Source organism: Malus sylvestris, chromosome 3, assembly GCF_916048215.2.
Source record: "Malus sylvestris chromosome 3, drMalSylv7.2, whole genome shotgun sequence".
Taxonomy (NCBI): Eukaryota; Viridiplantae; Streptophyta; class Magnoliopsida; order Rosales; family Rosaceae; genus Malus; species Malus sylvestris.
Window position 1 is genome coordinate 8,663,772 of NC_062262.1, and position 27,090 is coordinate 8,690,861.

General features: G+C 35.5%; 2 protein-coding genes and 1 pseudogene across 2 annotated transcripts; all 3 read right to left on the reverse strand.

The window, feature by feature from the left end:
- Positions 1–283: 283 nt before the first annotated feature.
- LOC126615274 (beta-glucosidase 12-like) lies at positions 284–4,422 on the reverse strand. The gene is made up of 13 exons (XM_050283089.1): positions 4,195–4,422; positions 3,978–4,047; positions 3,756–3,814; positions 3,544–3,619; positions 3,356–3,433; positions 3,161–3,248; positions 2,807–3,062; positions 2,551–2,666; positions 1,585–1,802; positions 1,458–1,489; positions 1,270–1,372; positions 989–1,097; positions 284–731 (listed from the first exon to the last, which is right to left on the reverse strand). Exons 1-13 carry the CDS (start codon positions 4,372–4,374, stop codon positions 506–508), a joined length of 1,611 nt encoding a protein of 536 aa, XP_050139046.1. The 5' UTR covers positions 4,375–4,422; the 3' UTR covers positions 284–505.
- A 13,217-nt stretch (positions 4,423–17,639) lies between these two features.
- On the reverse strand, positions 17,640–20,668 carry LOC126616935 (uncharacterized; annotated as a pseudogene).
- Positions 20,669–21,332: 664 nt separating this feature from the next.
- On the reverse strand, positions 21,333–26,173 carry LOC126615280 (histone H2B-like). The gene is made up of 2 exons (XM_050283094.1): positions 25,614–26,173; positions 21,333–21,945 (listed from the first exon to the last, which is right to left on the reverse strand). Exons 1-2 carry the CDS (start codon positions 26,050–26,052, stop codon positions 21,512–21,514), a joined length of 873 nt encoding a protein of 290 aa, XP_050139051.1. The 5' UTR covers positions 26,053–26,173; the 3' UTR covers positions 21,333–21,511.
- Positions 26,174–27,090: the final 917 nt, after the last annotated feature.

Sequence of the window (27,090 nt, forward strand, 5' to 3'; positions counted from 1 at the left end):
GGATATATCATTTTTTATAATGATATATTTATACTAAGGGTGTTACTGAAATAAACTGGTATTCAATTCGTGAGATTCAAATTTAAAAACTCTTACTTACAAATAATAAAATATCACTATAGAATAGTTAAATTTTTCTTTAAAAAATTAGTTTGATTTTTCAAATCTTTTATTAATGGGCACGATTATAAAGAATTTATGTTTAAAGATCCGTTGAGAAGTTATTGCAACCTAAAACAATTAGATGTCTAATATATTTTGGTTAAGGAATTGAACACTCACATTCAACAATCATTTTTTTTTTTATGTGGAGTACATTACATTTATAATTCTACCACAAAGGGGCACTAGCCATAAGGCAAATACAAATACAGAAATACACACACCAACAACATATACAACAAACTCACGATGAGTTGTTGCAACTTATTCCGACTCTGAAAGAGTTAAATTGCAAAAAAAACTTAAAACAAGGCCCTACAACATCCATAATGTGAAGTTACACTTAATACACAGACTTAGTGTCTCCAACATAATCGGCCAAAATATTATAATTTCTTTTGCGCTTCCTAAGGAAGTTCTTGAACCAATACGTCGAAAGTTTTGGGTGCCTTTTCAGTCCATTGTCATAATCCACATAGTTGATACCAAATCGAACTGTATACCCTTCGCTCCATTCAAAGTTGTCTAAAATTGACCATGCAAAGTATCCTTTCACATTACTTCCCTTCCTGCACCCAAAAAAAAATTAAGGAAAACTAATGAAAATGGCTTGAAAACTTTGAGTTTTAATGATAAGGACAAAATAAAGGGTAAAGTGAATAGTACCAGAATTGATTTTTTAGTGTAAAATGTGGTTTTTCGTTAAAATGAACAGTGCCGGGAGCTTTTCGTTAAAGTTCCCAAAAAATTAATGATTTGGCATCAATGTGATTACTAAATAACCAAAAAGCAATATAGTTTTAATTACTTTGTCAACAACACTTACTTGATTGCTGCTTGAAGGTAACAGAGATGGTGATTGTAGTAGTCAGTTCTATTGGTGTCATGAAGAGCATCCTCTAGTGATAAGGTTGAATTATTGACCTCGTCAATGCCTGCAATAAAATTCATTACAATACATATTTAGTATTCTCTTTTATCTAAAAAAGAGAGATGATTGGTTTTATATTTAGATTTGGCAGCACTTAACTGTATTTTACATCAATTTATACATATATAAAAAGTGATAAGTGAAATAATTAAGTTAGGCATAAAAGTGTTAATTACCATTCTCAGTAATGTAAATGATTGGATCACCATACTTATTCTTCGTGTAGAGTACAAAATCATGAATTCCTTTTGGATAAACATATAACCAGTTTGAAGCAGCCTGTAATACCATATTTGAGATTTATAAAAGTTGTATAAATTAATCCTCCAAATATGAATAACTTGACCTAAAATTTGATGTGTACCTGAGGACCAATAGGAACGCCATCAAGTTCAGCTGCCACAACATATATATGAATGTGATCAATAGTAGAATCTAATAATACTGACGTATGATTAATTAGCCGATAAATTTTTTGAATTTGTACTCACTTAGTAAAGTAACATGTGGATCATATAAGTAACTTGCAGGTTCAGAATAATTCTTAGGTACATCAGCTGCATATCTAGCAGAATAATAGTTCAGTCCAATAAAGTCAAAAGACCCAATTAACATCTTTGATTCTTCATCTGTGAATTTGGGTAATCGTTCTCTAACGAGGCCTTGCATGCTGTATGGGTAGTCACCTCTTGTAATTGGATCCATAAACCTATAAAAATGTGAAACTTCCAAACATGAACTTATAGTATGCATACTATACCAGTCACGGCTGGCTAGCTAGCTAATCAACATTATAAGTCATAAATAGGGCGATCTCAAACCAACAAAACTCCTTGTTTTGCAAGGATCGGGAGGGGTGAGGAACGTTTATCGTACGCAACCTTACCCTTAATTTGCAAATAGACTATTTCCACAACTCAAACCTGTAACCTTTCGGTCACAAATGAGCAACATTTCTGTTGCACCAAGGTTCACCCTATTTATGAGTCATAAATAAATAAAAAGAAATAGTAATGCTATTCATACCATGTTTTTATACCACATTTTTATACCACCTTAAGTGGCATATGATACGGACAATATCGTGCTACGGCAGTGAAGCGGGCCCGGGATGTGATGGACCCCGGGTCGGGAAAATAAAAAAAAGAAAAGAAAAGAAAAAAAGAAAAAAAGAAGGAAAAAAAGAAAAAAAAAAGAAGAAAAAAAAACCACATCATTTGAAAAATTTGCAAAACCCAAGGAAATGAAGGAGAAAGACTTCTCGTATACCACAATCATCGTTTGATTAACTAGTTTTTCTTAATTATTAGTTTATTAAATAATAAACTAAATTTAAAAATCTGATTAATTCAAATGATGTGGTTGTCCACATCAAATACCACCTAAGGTGGTATGAAAATATGGTACAAAAACATGGTATGAATAACATTACTAAAAAAGAAATCAATTGCACTTGCCATCCGAACATAAAATCCAAAGCTCGATATGAAGCATCTATATCTTCCTTTGCTTCTGAAGCAGGCTCAAACCAGTGCGACACTAGTGTTATTCCTATCACCCCATTCTGATATGCCTACAAAGAAAATTCAGAAAATTATTTGATTTAGTGCCCTACAAAGTCCAAACTTTGTTTACCTCGCTATACAAAATGTTTCCTAGCACACCAATATTCAGACAAAAACAGGAACTAGCTAGCTAGTTAATTAATTGTACCTGAAATTTTTCTTTGTACACTTTTACAGCAGCTGCATGAGCAAGAAGTTGGTGGTGTGTGACTAAATAGGGTTCGATAGCTGAATCTCCACCGAGGCAGGTTGGGTCTTGCCAAGCAGAGCATCGTCCGGGTGCGTGGATCCCAATTGTATAAGCATGGTTGCTAAAGGTATATGGCTCATTCAACGTGATCCAGTGCTTCACTCGGTCACCAAAAAGTGAAAAACAAAGTTCTGCGTAGTCTTTAAAGTCATCGCTGTGTGTACATTTCAAACGCTTTTGTTAGATATAGAACGTACGTTTTAGTTAAACAAATGATCAATATTATACATAAGATAAACTCTGTTGACTTACGCAATACGAGGGCTTAAGAAACCACCATATGCATCTTCTAAAGCTTGAGGAACATCCCAGTGAAAGAGTGTCACAAATGGTTGTAGGCCTATATATAACATTACCAGTAGAAAGAAGATTTAAAGTTCGATTCAGTTAAACTGTAATTATATATTATGTAATGGGCGGATATATGAGATTAGGTAGCTTTATCACCATGGAGAAGGAGTTCATTGATGAGATTGTCGTAATATTCAATTCCTTTCCTGTTAACACCCCCACTTAGCGTTCCATCTAGTAAATAGAACAAGATAATCAAATTAGTTAATGCCTAATTAATTCAGGTTAGTCCATGAAGTAATTGGTCCCAAATCAAATATATGAACGCTGATGATCAACATTACTTGGTAACAATCTGGACCACGAGATAGAGAACCTATAAGCATCGAACTTCATATCCTTCATAATTGCTACATCTTTCTGTAATGACAAGAAAGAAATACATAATACAAGAAAGAAGCTAAATATTAATTGACCATCTCATGTTCAATGTGCCCTTCAACTTCAAAGTATGAAAGGTTTGGAGAATTAATAATATTATTCCTTGATAGATAACCTTATAGAGGTGGTATTGATCAATGGCGACATCTCCATTGCTGCGATCAGTGATTTTTTCTGTAAATAACCATAGAAGTTTTTTTTATTATTTAAAGCATAAAGATGGTAGAAATCATACAGTACGAACTATTATGTCCATACATGTATAGTCCATATCTTAACATATGCATATATACTACATGCCCAATGGTAGTTGATGATGGTATGCAGAAGACTATACCTGGATGGTTGTGGGTGAAGGTGTCCCATATGCTTGGTCCTCTACCATCTTCGTTCCATGCACCTTCTACCTGAAATGTGCATACATACATTTAAACTGAAGATGTCAATATTCATGCTTGATTATATATATGCTAGTTTTCTGACATTGAAATAAAATTAAACCTAAGTGATTATATGAAGGGAAATTAAATGGCTAAGCTCTAGTAAAGACTGACCTGGTAAGATGCTGAAGCTGCGCCAAAGACGAACCCTGGTTTAAGAGCATCAAATTTGCCCCTGTCAAGAGAGTTACAGACAATGGGCCGATATGGCTTAGCAGCTTTGGTGTTTGTCAATGCAAAGCCAGTGAGTAGCAACACAAACAAGAGCAAAGATCCTAACTCATGCATTGCCATAGTTAACTGGAGGGGGTTTGGTGATCGAGATAGCTAGGTTGGTTCTTCCCTGCATATTGCATGGGGTTTATATAGAGGGGCTACGTACTACGTCTACATATGAAAATAATTGATAAGCATTTACTTACTAAAATTTGATAAACTCGGGCAGGCTTTAAAAAAGTGTGGACCACTTTAAAAGACCAAAGCAAATACTTTTTGTAACAATAATAGTGTTGGGATAATACACTTATATACATACATTATATATATATATATATATATATATATATATATATATATATATATAACTTGAAATTTTGGTGGATTGATCTGCAATATATACCAAGGAATGGATTTAATTCTTCTAAACTAAAGTAGATAGAAATATTCAAAAAAGGAAAAAAATTAGAAGAAAAATTAAAAAGTGGAGAAACGCACCTCAAGATAATATTCGATATCAGACTTTTTTCCTTTCTACTGTTAATCCAGTTGGGACCGTACTCCAATAGCAAGCTGTGGCGAAGCATGCATGCATGCATGCAAAGGACCAGAAATGTTCAAGTGTTGATAAAGCCCTTCAACAATACAAGAGATTTTTCAATGTGATCGGTACACAGGGTGGAACATTACGTATCACTGTAAAAATTGTATGATATGTATGTTAAAAAGTTAATAACTTAAAAAATAAAATTTTCCACCACTTTTATTAAAACACGTGATGTACCACTTGTGTTATAATTAAGAATTTCTCCAACAATATTCTAGAACGTAGCCATCGATCATTCTCTTCGTGCCAAATGTTTGCTAGAATATGTTAACACACTCAACACCTATTGAAATGTCCCACATCGACCGTATCAATGACAAAAGAAGAGTTTAAATACCCTAATCCCACTTCAACTAACACCGAGGCCTTTTGTGATAAAACCTCACACCTGATGGATTGTGCAGGTGGTAATTACCAAGTTGGGGACAATATCGGTGTTGTTGGAAGTGGGCCGTATGGCCCGTCTCTCTGATAATTCTACATGGTATCAGAGCCAGGGAGCGGGCCCGTACCGTACTGCCACGTGATGGGTGGGTCCCTTTGGCCCCGCGCGATGATGGTGGGTCCCTTGGCCCCGCGTGTAGGGTGAGTCCCCTTGGCTCCACGTGGTTGTCGATGTGTGGATCTCCCACGTGTGACCTGCTAATTGGGTCCCATGTGAGGGGGCGTGTTGAAATGTCCCACATCGACCGTATCAATGACAAAAGAAGAGTTTAAATACTCTAATCCCACTCCAACTAACACCGAGGCATTTTGTGATAAAACCCTACACCTGACGGATTGTGCAGGTGGTAATTACCAAGTTGGGGACAATATCGGTGTTGTTGGAAGTGGGCCGTATGGCCCATCTCTCTGATAATTCTACAACACCCAGTTACCTTAACTCGCAAAGAACTATATATGCCCATGATGAATGCTTCCTTAATCAAATCACCCCACGAATAATTAATAGTTTTAACCTTTCATATCAGTTTAGAAGTTTTAGAATTGATTGACCAAAAAAAAAGGTTTTAGAATTGAATTACCAGTAATATTTCTAAATCTTAAACTGCAACTTGAATATTGATTTTTTCCCATTTCAATTGAATGCTTCGATCCGTCAAATGTGGCTTGGCTTTCTGTTCTTTATATTCCAAACTTAGGTCTGTATATGTTTTTTTTTTTATAATCTTTATCGTGTAATAACTTATGTGTTGTGATTGGAAGTAATTTTTTGTTGATTGTTTTAGTATTTTATTCATACCGTTTATTTAGGAGAAGGATTTGCAGAAATCGGCAGTGTCTCAAAGCAATCATGCAATTACATGTATAAAGTTAAAACGTGGCTTGCTGGGTTGATTAGAATACGTCAATTTCATTGTGAAGATATTTGCTGGTAACCACCATATGTTGACGTGTTATTGTAGTAAAAACTGGAGTGCTTGATTTACTCTGGAACGGATCGACGGAGTGAGTAAGCAGATTCACTATTCCCGAGAGGTAGAAAAAATGGTCTCACGGCCACTACTAGCATAGCATGTAAGTTGAAAATCATAGTACGCGTAACAAACTATGAATCTATGAATATTATTTAATTAACTCAAAATTAAAGAAAAGATTGCTGAAATAGCTACAAACTAAGGAATATATTTGGTTGACTCACTTCTGATAGAGTTACAAAATCTGTTTATAATAATTGAAACCCTATAAAACCTATTACTTGAAGTATCTAAACTACCCAATGAATGAAATAAATAAAAAATACTAATATTTTTCAACACCCCACATCAAACTCATGATGCTAATTAAACGATATGAGTTTGCCAACAAACAGATGCGAATGTAAACTCTGTTTGGCGAACAATGAGGCATGCATATTATGTTTGGTGCTCTTCAACAAATAGATTTTGTAAGGGGGACATACTTTGCAGCATATTGCCCAAATAGGAGTATAGAAATAAAAACATATGAATGCTCCCCCGTACTTAATGAACGAGATTCTTATATCACAAATACAACAGCGAACAAACATAAAATCATTTTGTCACCACGTGTGTGTGTGTATATATATATATATATATATATATATATATAATCTAGGGAGCTTTAATAAAAAGGGCTTGGATCAATAAATATTTAATCAAAAACCATTCAAAAATATTATTTAACCAAAAAGGCTCAAAGTTTAATAAAAACCTTCTTCTCACCCTTCTCTGGCTTAAGCAGTGCAAGCTCCGCGCAGCACTTGGGTTTTTTCAACTTCTCCAACAATGGCGACCCCAACAACAACATCTTCGATGTTTGACTTTGATGTCTTCGAAAACCAAGAGTTCCAGGATCCTGATGACAACCATGTTGGTTTGGACATCATTCCTTACCTCTAATGCTTCGAGCACCGCAGGGTTTGTTTGTTGACTTTTTTCTGACGGTTTTGTTGATGGGTTTGACGGTGTAGGAGTCGATCGTTCGCCTCAGAGCTTTGGGTTTGGCCATGGCGGAGATTCTAGAGGCTCATCGCCCAAACCAGACACGCAGAATTTGGAATTTGGAATTGGAAGAAGAAATGTAGGATACTTCGTTGAGGGGTTGAATTGTAGAATCCTAGGATGGACGCATCTACAGAGGACAATAGCTCCTTTATTATAGGGGACTTTTTCTTGTACATATTGACTGGGGTTTGTTCGTTGATTTTTTTAGCATAAAATTGTTTCGACTCCTGAAACTGTGAGGTTGGACTTGAAATTTCTATTGTCTTGGTTTCCCACTTGGTGTAGTTTGTTGAGTCACTCATCCCTTAACATTGTTGAACTAGGCAAAAAAAGAACCAAAACATAAAACTGTTTCTGGAAAAAAAATCAGATACAGTGTTTGTTTTGTCTGTGCATAAACAAATATTGTATCTGGAAAGAAAAGAACCAAAATCCAGAAACAGTGACTTAAATTTCAGAAACAGTGACTTAAATTCCAAAAACAGTCTATGTTTTAACCTTTGACTGTTTATTTTCTTTCATGCATCAGTTGATTATATTTAAGAAACAAGATGCTTAATTTGCTTTGAATCCAAAAACAGTGAATTTCACTATTTCTTTTGTAGCTTACATTTAAGAAACAATGTGTCTATTTCATTTGGATCCAGAAACAGTGATTTAGATTCCAAAAACAGTAACTTAGGTTCCAAAAACAGTGACTTAGATTTTGAGAAACAGTAACTTAGGTTCCAGAAACAATGACTTAGATTCCAGAAACAATGTTACTTAAAATCCAGAGACAATTTATTTTTACAATCTAGAAACAGTGACCCGTCGTTATTATTGAATAGCATGCAGATCTCAAATTTATTTTCTAGAGAAACAAACGATGAACTCCACTAACGAAGAAAAAATGAAAAACAGTACCTCGAATACACTATGAATAATAACGACGATCACATTTCAACGAAATAATACAAAATATAAATTAAATAGCATGAGGATCTATATTTTTGTTTCAAAAAATAAGAAAGAAGGTCTGCAAAACAACGATGAACTCCATTAACAACGAAAATCTGGAACTCAACCTAAAAAAGTTAAGGGTAAAATGGACAAATCATAATTTATTATAGTTGTGCCATTTTTAGTTAGACTACATTAATATGAGAATTGTATTAATCATTAAACAAAACTTATAACATGATTTTTTATTAAAACTAAAACTTTTCAAGCCTTTTTTATAAATTTTCCTTAAAATGTAACAACTATCATTAGAGTGGTCACCAATTCAAGCACTTGAACGGTTGTTGTGATGGACAATAACAACATACTCTATATACAGGCCCAACAACATCAACCCTTATCATGTCACCCTTATCGGCCCCAATAACAACAAATACTTTTTCTCAACAAAACCTTTTCTTATCCCTTTTCTGTTTTTTCTTTTGTGCGAACGTATGGAGTGGACTCAATGCAGATAATGTTGAAATACAGTAGTGGGTACAAATGAGGTGTGGCAACATGCCTGGTGGGTGTGACAACGCAACAACGAATTCATGGATTCATAAGGTCACGATGTTGGTGGTCAGATCGCGATACATGTGTGGTGTGGGTTTGGTCAGTAACAATGACTAAAGTGGTTTGATGCGATTTCGTTATGTGGTATATCAACAAGCGGTAATGGTAACGTTCGGAATGGATTTGTATCAACGGTCAGTGGGTTCTAGGCCGCGTGACATAGTTGGTGACAGATCTAGTACGAGTGCGGGTCAACATTGCAACAACATCATACCAGAGCACAGTAGCGACAATGAGTTCGTTGATCAGCGGAGGGTCGAGTGCAATATATACCTTAGAAAACCTAATACTTAAATTAACTAAAATACCGTAACAATAAAATTACCTAATATGATAATATTCTCCAAAAATGTTTCTCTTACTATCTATTTGTATTATTTCTCTAATAGAGATGGACCCACATATGTTCGCAAGCCGTACCTCTATTAGATAGATGATACAAATGATGATACAAATAGATGGTAAGTGTACCATCAACATTGTATTCTTGAAACCCTATCGGGACTTCAGCAACTTTAATATTATGGCTAATTACATTTTGCACCTTCCATGTTAATGAGCCAAATATATCTTGTACAACTGTTAAATAGTTAGTTACACGTGTATAAACTTAGTTGTAGTTGTTAGGGTCTCAATTGTAATTAAAAACACATGTATATGTGTGTGTGTGTGTGTGTGTGTGTATTGAACTTATTACATTGAGTGAAAGAAAGATATTTTGCAAGCTGAGCTTCTTTACATGCTAAGTTACTTTACAGGTTTGATGTGATTTTCAAAATTGACCATGAGGTTTCAACTTTCTCATATTTTCATGATTTTTAAAATTGTATTAAATTCAGCGAACTGTTATTAGTACTTAAAAATCTTATTATACACTCATCATAAGTGTTGTTTTCTTTCTAATTATAGAAAGTTTGGAGTGCCAAATGAGATTTTTGAAGTGGTAATAGCAATTCCCTAAATTTTAAATTTATACCTTTTCTCTCTTTGATTGTCTAATCCTTCATAAAATTAATATTTTTTTTTTTTGCTAACTTGGCATTCAAATGTATCTTACAAGTTAGCCCATACGATAAATTTGACCAAGCGCACAAATTAATACAATTTCACTATCTTAGAGTGTAATATGTGAGAGTTACAATTTATTGATCTATTTTGAAAATGAGCCCATACATGGAGAGTGTAAAATGTAGATATCCCTTATTATTAAGACATAAATGATGTACCAGAAATAGAAATTTCTTCTCTTTTTCCTTTTTTAAAGCATCCAAACCCCACCGCAAGTGACACCCTCCCGACTCACAAAGTCATAATCCTAGCCGCTTACACAAGCCCAGAAAAAGAAAGGATGGGATTCCATTTTTTCATGACAGCTTTGGTGAGGACTACGACTCATCAACTTTATAAAAAGAGTCTTTACCAGGAAAAAAAAAGGACAAGGGAAATAGAGGCTGACCTAAAAAAAAAAGGTAAAGAGAGGGCCTCAGCTTCTTTGCATGCATTTCACACATGAAGTGATAGAACTGACATGCACGTTGCAGAAAAATGTGTGGTGGCTAGAGATTAGGGGCTCGTACGTGGTGACTCGAATGGAGAATGAGGCAGATTCTTTGCTCTTCTATTTTCCGTATTTTTTCATGCTCTCATGTTTTATGTAGTCACAATTAAGCTACATCTATTAGTCTTATAAGGTTATACAATTAAAACACAATATGAAGGAGTGACTGACCTGATTCTAACGATGGTTATGGATATCAAACACGAAAACAAACAGAGTACGGCAACACCAAGATCTTCTATAAACTCCTAGCCGAATACAACTACTCTATAGGAAGCATTATGTTGTTCTAGGGCTTATGGGGGTGTTTTATATAGGCTAAAGGCTAGGGTTTCCATCTATAAAGGAAACCTAAACTTTACTTCTTAGCCTCCAAGTCAAGTATCATAATCATATTCAATTAAGGATTCCATCAATCTTATTTCCAATATAAGACACCTTATATAGGATTGATATCTTTAAGAGATCAAATCACAATCAACATTATTCTCCAATATTACATTCCTATTACATGTAGTAGGCCACTTAAAGGTCGATTTATATTGGATAAATCCAACATTCTCCCACTTGGTCTACAAAATGTAATATTCATGTTTATACTTGAGATTGGAGACTAATGTCACTTTAGTGGCCATGTAACAGTGATTACATCTCGTCCTTAATGCAATTTCTGTCAAATGCATTTCTTAACATGAAACTAACAAGGTTGTAGGGTTGACACAACCCAGAACCTTCATAATCACACATGCTAAGATCCTCATTCACATGAAACACAAATTATGATCAAGAGATGAAACTTTAAATTAAATTTTAAATTAACCAAAATGTCTTACTTTATATCATCTCAGGTCCACCTTATTGTAACTCACAAGTTACACTTTATACTTCTTCGAAGCCTTAAATCTACCAATGCAGGTATCCTTCATCTAATGAAGACACCATAACCTGCAGGTGTGAATACATTTCCAAAACAATCATGCATCACTTTCATTAGATCAGTAATAATACAAACAATGTTTGTAGCCAATGGACACAACTAAAAGTACCAAATAGGCACATGTCCAAGTAAAATATCCCAAAAACTTCATAAAACAAATTAATTCAACACTTGTGAGCAAGATGAATTAATATGTTTTTGACACTGATCTATGCACCATACCAGTTTCATAGTGATTTCCAACACCTGCGGGCAAGATGGAAATCCTCACAACTGAGGTAGTGCAGAAACCATGTCATGCCATTTAATATGCAATTTGATAACAACTTGATATCTAATATATATTTCATCAGATAATTGACTAGCACACGAAAAATGTGATTTAATGAATCTAACTGGAGATTAAAATGAATACATGGATTCTATACATACCTTATAGGTCATCTGTAAATGTAAGGCATTACTAACACGAAACTCAAACTCCCACTGATCTGCAACATCATCACTTAATTTGCAAATCAATACTTTAATCATATTTTTGAAAATATGCCTTTGGGAATAGCCTTACTTAGTCAATGAATGCATATTACCTCAATGAAAGGTACAATTAAGCACGAAAGCATTCATCACTGTTACACAAAAACATGCATCCAACAACCATCTTATATGTATTAATAAGTCCACATTTATGCTAAGTCCTTATAGGCCTCAAAACGAATGATCAACCAAGAAATCCAAATGATTTCAAGTAACAGAAAAATGTACGCATATACTAAGTAGTCATTCGTGCAACTTAAACATATTATTATTATTTGAGTAACACAAATTCATGGAAGATAGAATAACGCTTTAATAAATTCATGCAAATCCGCTTAATGCTCAAAAACTCCCACTAAGTTTTCAGAGTTTATACTTGCAAATAAGTTAATGAGTGTGAAGCCCAATTTTCGTTCACTAATTCTCCCACTTGGGCAAACACTCATTAATATATTCTTTCAGAGATGTACCTAAGGAAAATTGCTCTATATTTTAGACATAATAAAATAGACATCTCAACCAACATAAAGTTGGCAAACAGAATTTCAGCAACGAGTTACACTTACTTTAGCATTAATCATAATTAATTTATAAGCTTGATTGCTACCAAATTTATACTGATCAAAATAGACATACTAATATTCATAAAATAAAAATATAGAGCCGTTTTGGATCAAAATAATAGTCTAAAGTCACGTCTCAAAAAGACCAACACAATCTGCCAAGAACTGTCTATACGAGCATGGATTACTAGTGAATTCACCATAATTAAAATACATGGCAGAAAATTACGAAACTTTTCAGACACATAGTAGACATCTATATGTTAAACATATCCAAAATTTAGGTCATTTGGTGACCATTAGACGTGTCATTCACCCGATTTAAATCAAGACACACAATCTGCCAGAAACAATTATGTGCATCTATCATGAATTTATGCATCCATAACAAATTCAATTTCATATCATTTCAATTTCGATGTCCAAAGGAAACTTTAGTAGTCAAATTTCATCTTCTAAACCGACATCATAATTCAAATTGAAAAGATTTACAAGCATAAGACTTAAACAATGCGTACCTTAGCAATCCTTGATTAACCTTCATGGGTCCAATACTTTGCATCAACAAGTCTCATGAAGAGACACAAAATACGTCATGATGCAACCGATTTCCATGCCTTCAACCCACAACCTTTTATGGGGCTCATTATGGAAATATTTGTCACCAATGGCATGGAACTTTATCCCAATAAACTTCACGAAACTAAATTAATTTACACCTGTAGGTAAGAAAATTAACTAGTTTCTAGTAGTAGATTTTATGTCACAAAAGTACCTTCATGAAAAACTTCAACACCTGTAGGCAAGATGAAAATTTTCACAACTTCGGTGAAATAAAACTCATACTATGCCATCTGAATTAAACTAAAAAAAGTAATCCACACTTGTAGGCAAGAAGATTATCCCTTTTGTTCTAATTAAGATGCAAAGTTGACCGAAGTAACTAAAAAACGTAGTCCCATCGTCAACTAAACCCTTGCATCTTGCTTAGTTGAAAAAGCATTGGTCAACTCCGCCCTACAATAATACAAGAAGTCACATGGATTAATTAATTGTAAGTGACAAAAATAGGATAACATGATTCGAGATTCGAGTCTTGCCAACAAATGACACTAATTCCTTCATAACTCCCTTTGATATTAAATTAATCCCAGAAACCTAACAGCATGCTTGAAGGAGATTAATCACATATAGAACAAGTTTTCACCACAAGAATGTCAATACTTATCATTACAGAGTCAATTAGAAATACTTTATGTAATGTGAGAGAACAATACATTCCTTTAATTTAAAAGCTAAGTCACTCAAATGTTTGCTTAAGTCAAAACAGGTTCCTTTTCTTTTGTACCTTTCTTTCCGTAGTACAAGGCTCCTAAAACATTAGCATCAAAATCGTGCATTAGCCTTGTAAATACCAAATTAAATAAAAGGAACCAAAATTATTTTCTTCCATAGAAAACATTTCCAATATATGCCTTACATTAGCCTTGAAAAGTTTCTTTTCTTCTCCCCTTATGGCATATAAAAATTACTAATCAAAGCACTGTTTAAATTCTTTAGGCATAGGAAAAACCACAAACAATAATACATGTTTGAAAATTCATGCTTGTCAATTAAGCCACATACTTTGAATGGATTACATACCTCATGCCTTCATTTGTTCACCACTTCTTTGTAAACATATATATAATCACATGACCAACCAAAATTCTCATATAAGAATAAAAATACAAATGAGAACTGTCACATAACTACTACAAACCTTATTCATTTGTATAATACCCTTGTTCTTGTCACTGGATGCTTTCTGTCATTCTCAGTCAATCCACAAATTATACATCAATTTTCATAGTTAACTAGTTATGTATAATTTAAATGACTATTGAGATAAGAAAGCAAATTGTAGACAAACCTGATTGATTAGTCATGCATATTTCTTGTGCTATTAATGGCATAAAAGTTCATTCTCATCTTGTGAAAATTAGTGGAAACAAAACTACAATTCACTATAGTCCAAAACCCATGACAATATTGAAAATATGTAATCTCATGCTCAAACCAAATTAGCCATACAAGCAACACTATACACGCCATTTGCTTAACAAATGTTGCCAAAATCTGTATGACTTACTTTCATGTATAGGAATTTTATCAAATTCATTAACATACATGTATATAGTTGACACGTATAAAACTTAGCGTATGCTTCCCTGCAACACTATTGTAATATATGTTATTACAATCATAGGCATAACATATCCCAATAGTATTGATAAATTATAGGATATGACTAATTATGTCTCCTACAATCAGAAAGACGTCACGACATGGTTGGATTTTGCAGGAACAATATAACACTTCATGAATCCAACATAACCATTCCTTATATAATTTATCATGAAGACCAAAAGGAAAGATCATACCAGAATTTCATATACCGATGTAATACGAACCTCTTCATTGGGCTTGTTCCACTGAGGAATCTTAAGAAATTCTCCAATGCAAGGTTAGAACAAATGTAAATACATATACATGATATGCGAACTGTAGATACATAATTGGCTTTAGAAAATTATATATACCTGCTTGATCCAACAATTGCTGGCATTTATGCAATTGTTTCTTGTCACATTAACGTATCACTCGTAGCAATTCATATAGAATACAATTCATGGAAAATAATATTAGTTCTTATTCAATAAGCTTATGCCCATTTAGATACGTATTGCCAAAATATATAATAATTGGATCCATATTCATGACATACTTAACCGATACATGGTAATCAATGTATGTACATACTCTACAATAATTAGCACATCACTCATGCAATTATATCTTTATCTTATTACCAATTTAAGCTTTGAGGGATCAACCCAAATATATATCAACCAAAATACCATAAACCATTATGGAAATCAAAGTCAATGAAACAAACCATTTTGCTTTGGTAGAAGACTTCGTTCTGCTTGCTAATCGGAGGGACCTCTTCAGTAAGGTCATAACAAATATAGCATGCTTACAAAAATTGAGATCATCAGTGGCACATGGTAAATCAATTCAACCAAAACACTAGCATGAAGATTGAAAAAGAACAAAACTGTTATTCTTCTTAGTGCCATGGTTTCCACTGTAAAATACATAATATAATACCACGCCTTACATATATGCTTCTTTACGTTCCTCTTTGATTATAGGATTCCAATTCCTATATGGTTTTTAAATTTCATGCTTCAATACTATAAGAATATTATATAAATTCTATGCTTCAATTCCATAATTTAATTCATGCTTGATCAAAAGCACCTCTAAGTGTAGTTCAATTTCCAATTGGCAAGCAAAGCTATGTGGTTATATATAATACACCGCATACAATATTATGGATTCGTGCTATAATCAGGCAACTTGTCTTGCTGATAATAATCAAGGTATCAATTAGCATAGTTCTTAATAAATTTCCCTTGACTGCAACCATAATATTAGTGAAAAATATTCTTGATTAAAACTGAATAATTATGCAACCTGATCATAATTAACAATTGAACTTATTCAAATCGCATGGTGATGTTGCCGAGTATATGCAATGAGAATTTGGATTAAACACGCAGTTCAAGAGAATATTATATAACATTAAACCTAATAGGTTTTAATTATATAACCAGTGGCTCTGATACCAATTGTTAGCCTTATAAGGTTATACAATTAAAACACAATCGAAGGAGTCACTGACCTGATTCCAATGGCGGCCATGGAAGTCGAACACGAAAACAGGTAGGGCACTGCAACACCAAGATCTTCTATAAACTCCTAGCCGAATACAACTACTCTATGGGAAGCATTATGTTGTGTGTTCTAGGGCTTATAGGGACCGGTGTTTTTGTATAGGCTAAAAGCTAGGGTTTCCATCCATAAAGGAAACCTAAACTTACTTTATTAGCCTCCAAGTCAAGTATCATGTCAAGTATCATAATCATATTCAATTAAGGATTCTATCAATCCTATTTCCAATATAAGACACCTTATATAGGATTGATATCTTTAAGAGATCAAATCACAATCAACATTATTCTCAAATATTACATTCCTATTACATGTAGTAGACCACTTAAATGTCGATTTATATTGGATAAATCCAACAACGTCAATATTTTATGCAACATAATCCAACATAATTATGCAACCTGATCATAATTAACAATTGAACTTATTCAAATCACATGGTGATGTTGCCGAGTATATGCAATGAGAATTTGGATTAAACACGCAGTTCAAGAGAATATTACATAATCCAACATTAAACCTAATAGGTTTTAATTATATAATCAGTGGCTCTGATACCAACTGTTAGTCTTATAAGGTTATACAATTAAAACACAATATGAAAGAGTGACTGACCTGATTCTAACGGTGGTCATGGATATCAAACACGAAAGCAAACAGAGCACGGCAACACCAAGATCTTCTATAAACTTCTAGCCGAATACAACTACTCTATGGGAAGCATTATGTTGTGCTCTAGGGCTTATGGGGACCGGTGTTTTATATAGGCTAAAAGCTAGGGTTTCCATCCATAAAGGAAACCTAAACTTTACTTCTTAGCCTCCAAGTCAAGTATCATGTCAAGTATCATAATCATATTCAATTAAGGATTCTATCAATCCTATTTCCAATATAAGACACCTTATATAGGATTGATATCTTTAAGAGATCAAATCACAATCAACATTATTCTCAAATATTGCATTCATATTACATGTAGTAGACCACTTAAAGGTCGATTTATATTGGATAAATCCAACAACGTCAATATTTTATATTATTTTTTTATAGAGATAATATGACAAAAAGAAATAGTAATATAAAAAGTTGACATGGCTTAACCGTGACCACACAAACATGATGGCACGAAAAGTGAGAGAACAGAGAATCTGCCTCCAATGGAGAAAAGGATTCAGTTTGCTAGAACAGGGAAGACTTTGGTTGTGGATTGATTATCCAATCTAAGGGCATCTAGTCTTTTTATGAGTGAACACAAGAAAAAAATAAAATTACAAAAATGAACTCGTATGAAGCTCCAGGGAGATTAATCCTACCGATTGGGGTCGGCCCTTCCCTACTACAAATCCTGCTTGCTTCTTTTCATTTTTGCCTAAAACCTTGACTTCACCATAAGCGTCTGTACCGTATTTACAAAGTCCTGAACAGCATTAAAACTAGGAAGTTTTAACGAAACACTTCCGGTACTATTCATTTTTAACGAAAAATCACATTTTTACCTTTTCCTGATACTATTTATTACACATTTATTTGTCATTTTTCATTAAAACTAAAAAAAATTTGGACTGTTTGTTAGTTTTTCTTTAAAACTAACGGTATGCCGCAAAAAGCTCACCTGCCATGCCGAAACAACGCCAATACAAGCAGTCGTAAGCAATTGTATTCCGACATATACCTAAAAAGTAAAAACCCTGTAATATAAGGACATAGAATCTACAATTGACCATCTACGCCTGCTGTTTCTACCCAGACGACATCCATTTTTTTGGCCTTACCCAATGCAATTCAAGTATAGAGTCTCTGGCATTGATGCCTATTTTGTAAAAGCATGGCAAATCCTTGCATCTGCATCATATCCCATTGTAGAAAAAGTTGCACGCCTCTCTGCGTTTGGGGACAATTTGGTTGTTTTTCAATCTCACATGTGAGACTAACAAGGGCCATAAACATAGCACAACAGTGATGGTATATCCACCATGCATGGACGAATATCACTTCCACTTATTCTCAGTATGTATTCTCGCAGTGCCAAACCAGTGTAGAGGAATAACATTGTAAGCCTGAAGTGGAAACGTTGGCAAACATCCATCCCAAATCGAAGATCTTAGTATACGTAGTGTTGCTGGGAAAAGAAGGAATAGCAGCGCAGTTCATCTCTGTAAGCGTTGTATTCCTCTTTAACCTTGAGTTGGATATCTTTGATAGAGGAACGCACGTTTATGGGACCGAGAAAGAACCTCACAAAACTCCCTCCCTGAGATTTCCCAGGAAGAAACGAAGCAGCAACTCAAGATAGAGTAATGATAGGGTGACTGAATTTCTAGATTAAATTTTAGAAACTAAAGGACATGGAAATTGATGATTGGTTTATTACTTAGGCGTTGATTAACGTGCTCAATCTTATTGGTAATACATCATTTAGTTTGCAAATGTAATCTAAAAATTTAATCTCTCTAACATTACCTATTATTAGATATGAGATTTTTTTTTCCTTCTTTATTCTTAATCTAATAGGGACCATACTCAACTAGCAAGCAGTGCGAAACACGCATGCATGCATGCAAGGGACCAGAAACGTTCAAGTATTTCAATGCATGTTATATATAATTAGATAAAGTCTTTCAACAATATTTTGGAACGTAGCCATTGATTCTCTTCTTGCCGCCCAAATATTTGCTAGAATATGTTAAAACACTCAACGCCCTGTTATCTTAACTCGCAAAGAATGGTATGTGGCCGTGATGAATGCTTTCTTAATCAAATCACCTTACGAAAAATTAATAGTTTTAACCTTTCCAGTTCAGTTAGAAGTTTTAGAATTGATTGAAAGAAAAAAAAATTTAGAATTGAATTACGCGTAATATTTTCCAAATTTTAAACTGCAACTTGAATATTGAATGCTTCTTGGTGGAAACATTTTAAGTTTTTTTTCAAGATTTACTTGCATTTTCACTAAAAATTGGTTTCAAAAAAAACTTTCATCAAAATCATTTTCAGTCATTTTAGAAACACTTTCAGATAATTCACGTGTTCTTACTGATAAGAAGATGTGTAAATTCTAATTATTATTTCCTATATGGATCTGTATTCCTTGGGGAAGAATGATTTCTTCTCCCTCTTATTACTATAAATAAAGTCACTACGTAGGAGGGAATAACATATACATTCCCCCACGATTCTACAAATACATCTATCTACAATCTCTCCTTGATGTCGGCCCTCTTTCCTTAGTCAGATAAAATAGGCTACAACACCGTATTAAGCATCGGATAGAGTTAATAATGCGGGAGCGGGTGTTTGGAAACTTACGTACTAAATAGTCGCCGGACTAATAAATCTGGTCCAAATTAATTAGTACGCCTCACACCCGCTAGTTAGTACGCTCAAAAAGCTCGGTATAATTTAGTCGGTCTCAAAACGCCTCTCGCATCTGCTCCGTCATCTCGTGTCTGTTGCTCTGGAGATTCAGAGCTAAATCAGCGGAACCACTCCCGCTCACACCTGATTGCATCATCTTCCTCATGGGTATTTTCTCGTTTCATCTTCATCGTCTTCCTTTTGCTGCAATTTTCCTTTTTTTTCTTCTTTTTTTCTCTTTTTCTCTCTCTGTCTTGTTTCCTTTAGTTTGTGATTTTTTCTATTTGATGGATTTGTGATTCTTGATAATTTGTGATTTTTTTCTGTTTGATGGATTAGTTTGTGATTTTCGTTGTGATATGGGTTTCAAGGGGATCTCGAATCTCGAGCACTTCTCCCCTGTTCGTCCTTCCCTGGGTTTCTTTTGATTTTTTTTTTTTTTTTGAGATTTTTTTTGTCGAATTTATTTTAATTTGAATTATCATTCCTAAAATACTATTAACAAGTAATTAAAAAATGTAACATAATCGATCCTATTAATACGGTAATTAGTCCGATATTGCACCAAACACCAGACTAATTTAGTCAGTACTATCCGACGACTATTTATCCTATTCGACTGAAATAGTCAGTACAGTCCAAGCTGCCAAACGAGGCCTATAGGCTTAATAATTCTGCAGTCTTACACTAGCGTTTAAAGCCCAAAAAAATCAACTAGCAAAGCCCAAATAAAATACCCTGGCCCAACGGAACAGGACTATATTGGAAGTGAATTTGTATGGTTTCTCTAACCATTTCTGCTGAGAATCGAACCAAACCCATGAGGGACTCCGACTCGGTTTGCGACTTTGGGGTGAACTGAGTCCATTTCTGCTGAGAATCGAACCAAACCCATGAGGGACTCCGACTCGGTTTGCGACTTTGGGGTGAACTGAGTCGAACCGCATCGTACCCACCCCTGTAACGCGTAAGCAACACACATCGACTTGGGTTCCAAACTAAATCTTCCATTGTTTACTGGTAAAATAGATTGATCCCAAGGAAATCATTAAACATTAACCTAAACCGTATCCATTCAGGCAAAATAGATTGATACTATCTTTTAAGCTGCCATCCAAACTTTGCAATGCAACAGAAACAGCGGACATTTTCGTGCGAACCAACGCTTCAATCGCCATGTTGAAACTGCATTTTGAACAAGCACCCAAAACAAATTGAACCAAAATTCTAGGATACTCGAGGTGCTCTAATCGTTAAATCTTTAATTCCAATGAAGGGGAAATCAAAGGGGTTTTTTGTACCCTCAATCTGTGGATTCTGTACAAATAAATGAACAAAAACTGCATGCAGCATAATCCCTCCCAAGATACACTAAGAACAGTTCAAACGAAGTTCAATATTCATAGCAAGTGAAGAGCAAAACAGAGATGGAATGGCGTTCGTGATCATCGCAATGCAGTTTTGACAAAACACGAACACAATTGGAGAATCATACACCTAGAGTTTGATAGTATTCGATGACTAAAAACCCTCTATTCGAAGGTTGATTTCTTCTTCGAAAGAACGAGCTCTGAATCTCTGAAAGAGAAGTAACCCCAAGGATTATATGATCGGGCATTTCATCAAACAAGCTTCGCAATTGAAAACCCCACAAGATATGTATAAGCACCAAGAATTATATGAACCACAATCGTATTTCATTTCCTACCAAGATAAAATCGAGTTCCAAATCAACGTAAATTCAAAAAATAAAAATTGAAAGTAAAATACACATTTACTAATTAAAACCCTAACCCTAGACCCATACGACTTGATATCAAGTACCAGACATTGAAACCCACAAACCCTAACCCTTCAAGAGCTGGTGAACTTAGTCACGGCCTTGGTCCCTTCCGAAACAGCGTGCTTGGCGAGCTCACCAGGGAGCACGAGCCTCACGGCGGTCTGGATTTCCCGGGAAGTGATCGTCGGTTTCTTGTTGTACCTCGCGAGCCTGGACGACTCCTGGGCGAGCTTCTCGAAGATGTCGTTGATGAAGCTGTTCATGATTCCCATGGCCTTGCTGGAGATCCCGATGTCAGGGTGGACCTGCTTCAGCACCTTGAAGATGTAGATCTTGTATGTCTCCACGCTCTTCTTCGATCTCTTCTTCTTCTTGTCTCCGGCGGCGGCTCCGGCCTCCTTCGGGAGCTTCTTCCCGGCCTTGGGCTTTTTCTCGGCGGGGGCTTTCTCCGCCACGGCGGACTTCTTCTCCTCTGCTGGCTTCTTCTCGGCGGGCTTCTTCTCGGCTTTGGGCGCCATTGTTAGAGTTGGGTGGAAGAAACGTACGGGGATTTGGGGATTTTTCGATTTGGATTGAAAGACTCGGAGAGTTGGATGTTTCGTGATGGACTTAAAGAGAGGAGAATGTGTTTTTATATAATGGGGAGCGGTTGGATTCCATTGGCTAAAGTGGTTTGACGAGGATCGCTGTCTGGGATGTGGTTTTGGCCGTGGATTGGGTTTGGGAAAGTTCAAACATTGACGGTTGCGATGTGTTAAGCTGGTTCAAGCGGATTGGTGCCCTGATCGGTTAGTTTAAGTGGAATTGGACGGTGGATAGTTTTTGTATGAAACTGAGAACGGACGGTTGAGATGAGGGACTGATCGATGACATCATCTGGGTGTAGTTCTTTTTACGAAGGATATGCAAATTAGAAATATCAGATAGTAAAACTTGGGTGAACTTGATACAATATTTTACAACAAAAGATAATAAAAGAATTGATTCTTACCAACTGTGAACATGGTTTATATCCCCAAGTAGATTGGAAACCTTAAAACCATTGTAGAAGAGAAATGCGTACAAAATTTTCTTAAAGTTGAACTTTTTTATGAATTATGCCCTTCATGTTTTTTGTACAATATTTTATAATATTGGCGATACAAAAATTGATTTTATAGTATGAGATGACAGAGATTCCATAAAAATGCCCACTTTAAGAGAATATTCTTAACATTTTTCGATTCTGAAAGATTGTATTAAGATTAAAGCACTTCCACCGTGCTTAATTGCCCTATGGATAGGCTCCAAATCCATTGCAATCCACCCCCTCCCCCCCCAACCCCAAAAAACTCCTTTAGCCCACCTTCGGCAACTAAGCAAAGAGGAGCCAACCAAGAGGTCAGACAAAAATCCAAGGCCCAAGGGCCTGGATAGATGTGACGTCAGACATGTTCTAAAAAAATTTGCGTCAAGCGTGTGGGCAACACACGCAAGTGGGCGCATCTCCGACATATTTTCAAACGGAGGGCCCCACATGTCAACCCCACTCAATTACCATTGAATCTGGACCATTTGATTTCTAAATTGTCCACGTTTTTTGGCTTAAAAAATTAGAAATGTAACGGTGGGCCACGTGTCACAATCTGGACTATTAGATTTCAATTTTTTGGTAATCCAACGGTCTAGATTAATTAAGTTAATAAAAATTTGAAAAATAATTAAAAATCTGAAAAAATATCAATAATTTTTATAATTTATAATTTTTTTTTTATAAATACCTTGCCATTTTCTCCCACCTTACACCATATTTCAATATTTCAACGATTCTAGACAAGTAAGGACACATCGCAAAACGGAATTGATTAAAAATCTTATCGAAATCTATCTATAAAAGTTGTACTTTCGGATAATAACACGTAGCTTGACGAGATCGGTTAAAACTCCTATCAGAAATTAAAAATAAAATTATTTTTTATTATTTTATAAAATAAAAAATACTAATATTTTAATACAAATTGTTTAAGCTATTCAGTATTGCGGTGGAGATGCAATAAATAATTATTGTTCATTAAAAGTTGTTACTATTCACTAAGAGATTGAATTGCCTATTGCCAAGGAGGCCCTTTACAATTGCTTTTAGGAAGCTTCCAAAGAATATTTAACCTTAAAAGATGCTTTCTGTACTGTACTGAGTGAGTGTATATGGTTGCTCAAATCTGAATGAGATTCCAGCAGAGTTGGGGAAGATGGAATCTCTAATAGGGCTTAATTTTGCTGAAATTCCAATATCTCAAATACTCATGAACACCGCTGGGATGGTCGAATCATTCATGAGGAGAAATCCAGAAAATATTTGGGTCTTTCGGATGATGCTTTTCCGAAAGATTTTGCTAGGCCAATAAGATCGACAAGCATCCCGTCCAGGTCTCTCTCTCTCTCTCACACACTTACATTTCTTCCTCGGAACGTGCTGCCTTGTCAGTTCAGCCATAAAAGTAAAGGCCCTTCATATCTTCTACCGTGCCATCACTTCAGGTCTCCGGATTGGAGGCTTGAACGTACTCTCTGTATATACAAACATTGCTCATTACGAATGTACTACTAACAACGATAGTAAAGATGTTGGGGTTTGCAGCCCATTGAATCCAATAATGGCTGGAGTTGTTAATAAGTGAACAAATCTGAAGTGGATCTATGAACCATCATGCCTCTGCTTTCCAGATAGGGGAGAAGCATGGTATGCTTCAGCCACTGGAGTTTGGGGAATCAATTGAGAGATGGCAACGAAGTGAAAGTTCCCGATTTCTGAGATCCTGGTTCCGGGTAAAGGAGGGGCATTCAGCTAATTGTGCACGAGGAAGAAAATAATATGTGCAGTACCCAACGTGAAACAACTGATCCTTGTTTTTCCGATCATTTTTGGACATTTGGCGTGATAGGAGTTGATGCCAAGAACATACTTCGTCTCCCATGGACAAAAGGAGAAAGAAAACGTTCAGGGATTGCATCATTCGGTTTTGTTCAATGACATATTGGGGAACTCTACTCAAGAGAAAGAAAGAGATGTTGGAAACTAATGTGTTTGTAGTACGTAATTAATTTCCATGCAACTGTCAATGCAGGAAGTTCATTGTATAACAAGTATCCCAGATTACATTTATTCAACTATGTGCGGGACTTGGAGTAGTCATGTTTTGGTTGAAAATGCAGTCAGCTATTTCAGATTTTGTCTCTGCAGCAGCAATGGCAGGTACGAACATCAATTTCAATTTGCTAGTTTGGTTGGTTCGTGTTTTACGATCCAAATCTATAGAAAACTTGCAAAGCCAATGACATATTGGTGGCAAGGATGAGGATTACTAGTGTCTTATTTCAGATCATTGCCTCTGAGTACGCGTCTTGCAAAATTTAGGGCACCAGCGAAACTGAAACCGAGTTTGAGCCAACCGATCGAATCAATGTGTAGACTGAAATTTTAACTCCCCGTCCAAAACTAACTGATTTGATTGTAAGTTCATTCCATACCGACCGAACCAGACCGGAATAGGGTTATTATATACATTCTAATATGAAAGGGGGTCATTCGAATTCGAGCGTATCTAAATAGGTGAAATTACAAAATTAAACACTGAGTTGCCGCCCAAATTAATTGGCGGCGCCATTGAAATAGCGTCTAAAATCCCTATTTTCCCTTGATATTCTACACATCTGCATAATTCTCATTTCTTTATTTAGGCAATGAAAACTTGAGCACAAGAAACGATAATCGATAGACTGCTAATGATATTGAAATCGGATTCAAGACAACAAAAGATTTTGCCGAAAACCAGGAAAAAATTTCAAACGCCATAAGGACAAAATCAAATCGGGCTAAAGGGGTCTAACCACATCAATGTAAAACTCAAGCAAATGCAAATATTCAACAAATTTATGTTACTCAAATCCTGATTTTCAATTTAAAACACCAAAGTAAGGAAGTGGGCTGTTCATTTCGAATTCAAGAGATTACAGAATCCAAATTCATCAATCCATGCCACCACAAATTTCAGATCATTGTATTTCATCCAATAGATTAGATATTACATATCTACTAACCAGAAACCCTACACACTAAACACATAAAGATCCACTCTTCCAAGCCCTAAAAGACGCAGACGACGAACAGAACAGAACCCACCACACTTCAAGAGCTGGTAAACTTGGTCACCGCCTTAGTCCCCTCAGACACCGCATGCTTAGCGAGCTCACCAGGAAGCACCAATCTCACAGCAGTCTGAATCTCCCGGGAAGTGATCGTCGGCTTCTTGTTGTACCTCGCAAGCCTCGACGATTCCTGGGCGAGCTTCTCGAAGATGTCGTTGATGAAGCTGTTCATGATTCCCATGGCCTTGCTGGAGATCCCGATGTCAGGGTGGACCTGCTTCAGCACCTTGAAGATGTAGATCTTGTAGGTCTCCACGCTCTTCTTCGATTTCTTCTTCTTCTTATCTCCGGCGGCGGCTCCGGCCTCCTTCGGGAGCTTCTTCCCGGCCTTGGGCTTCTTCTCGGCGGGGGCTTTCTCCGCCACGGCGGACTTCTTCTCCTCTGCTGGCTTCTTCTCGGCGGGCTTCTTCTCAGCTTTGGGCGCCATTGGAGTGGTGAGAGAAAATTAGGGTTTGGGAATTTGGGGGTTTTTCGAAAGTGAAGGGATGTGATTCGATTAAAAAGAGAGAAGGTAGAGACGCAGATTACTTTGTGTGTGAGTTGGAGTGGAGGAATGCATTTGTTTATATAGAGAGGAGTCGGCTGTTGTTATTGGTTAGTAGGGTTTTCACGCGGATCGCTGGTGTGTGTGAGAATCTGGCCGTGCGATTTGGTTTTCAAAAAGTTTAGGGATCGACGGTTGTCATGAGTGGGGACCATTATGGCGGACTTGGATGGATCGCTGAGTTGGCGTGTTACTGCACCGCCGATTCTTTATGCGTGATAGATGGTTGAGATATGTCATTTTCACAGCCTCTCTAGCAATGTTTTTTTTTTTACCTGTTTTTAAGGTGGGTGTAGTCAATTTAGATTTCAGACGATTTTAATTGACTTTTTTAAGTGATAGATTTTAAAAGATTTTAATAAATTCTACAATTTCATGTGGATTTTGACAGATTATTATGGATTTCTATGGATTTTAAAAGATTTTAATAAATTCTACAATGTTTTTTTTTTTACGTGCTTTTAAAGTGTTTTGTGTTAATTGTTTTTTATTTAGTTATCAATATATATTTTTAGATTCATCCATAAAAATGTGATTCAAGGAGGAATTTATAAAAAAAAAATTCATTGGGAGCGAGAACCGGGCGCAACATGTAGTCTCTAACATTATTAGAAATTTACAAAATATAAAGAGACAAGTGTTGCAGTTTTATCGGATTAGGAATGTGATTGTGTAAATCCTAGTATATCTAGGAGTATCTTGTAGTTACCTATTAAGAGTTGATCACCTATTAAGATATGTAATCATATAGGAGTAAGGATTCTACCTTTCTTACTACTATAAATAAAGGGGGATGATACAACACACACCTCACAATTAAATCTCTATCTTTCTCTCTTGTTGCCGCCGCCCCCTCTCTCTTTATTTCTTAGATTGCTCAGTTAATTAGGCATACAACAAGAAGCACAAAATCAATAAAAT

What these genes read in the sequence shown, in the direction of transcription:
- LOC126615274 (XM_050283089.1), bottom strand. Translation starts at nt 4,374, where the DNA reads ATGGCAATGCATGAGTTAGGATCTTTGCTCTTGTTTGTGTTGCTACTC. An exon ending in GTGGTCCAGATTGTTACCAA is followed by an intron (nt 3,434 to 3,543) that starts GTAATGTTGATC and finishes TCTATTTACTAG; the next exon opens with ATGGAACGCTAAGTGGGGGT. An exon ending in TCCACATGTTACTTTACTAA is followed by an intron (nt 1,490 to 1,584) that starts GTGAGTACAAAT and finishes ATGTTGTGGCAG; the next exon opens with CTGAACTTGATGGCGTTCCT.
- LOC126615280 (XM_050283094.1), bottom strand. Translation starts at nt 26,052, where the DNA reads ATGGCGCCCAAAGCTGAGAAGAAGCCCGCCGAGAAGAAGCCAGCAGAG. An exon ending in GGCGGTGACCAAGTTTACCA is followed by an intron (nt 21,946 to 25,613) that starts GCTCTTGAAGTG and finishes TGGCGCCCAAAG; the next exon opens with CCGAGAAGAAGCCCGCCGAG.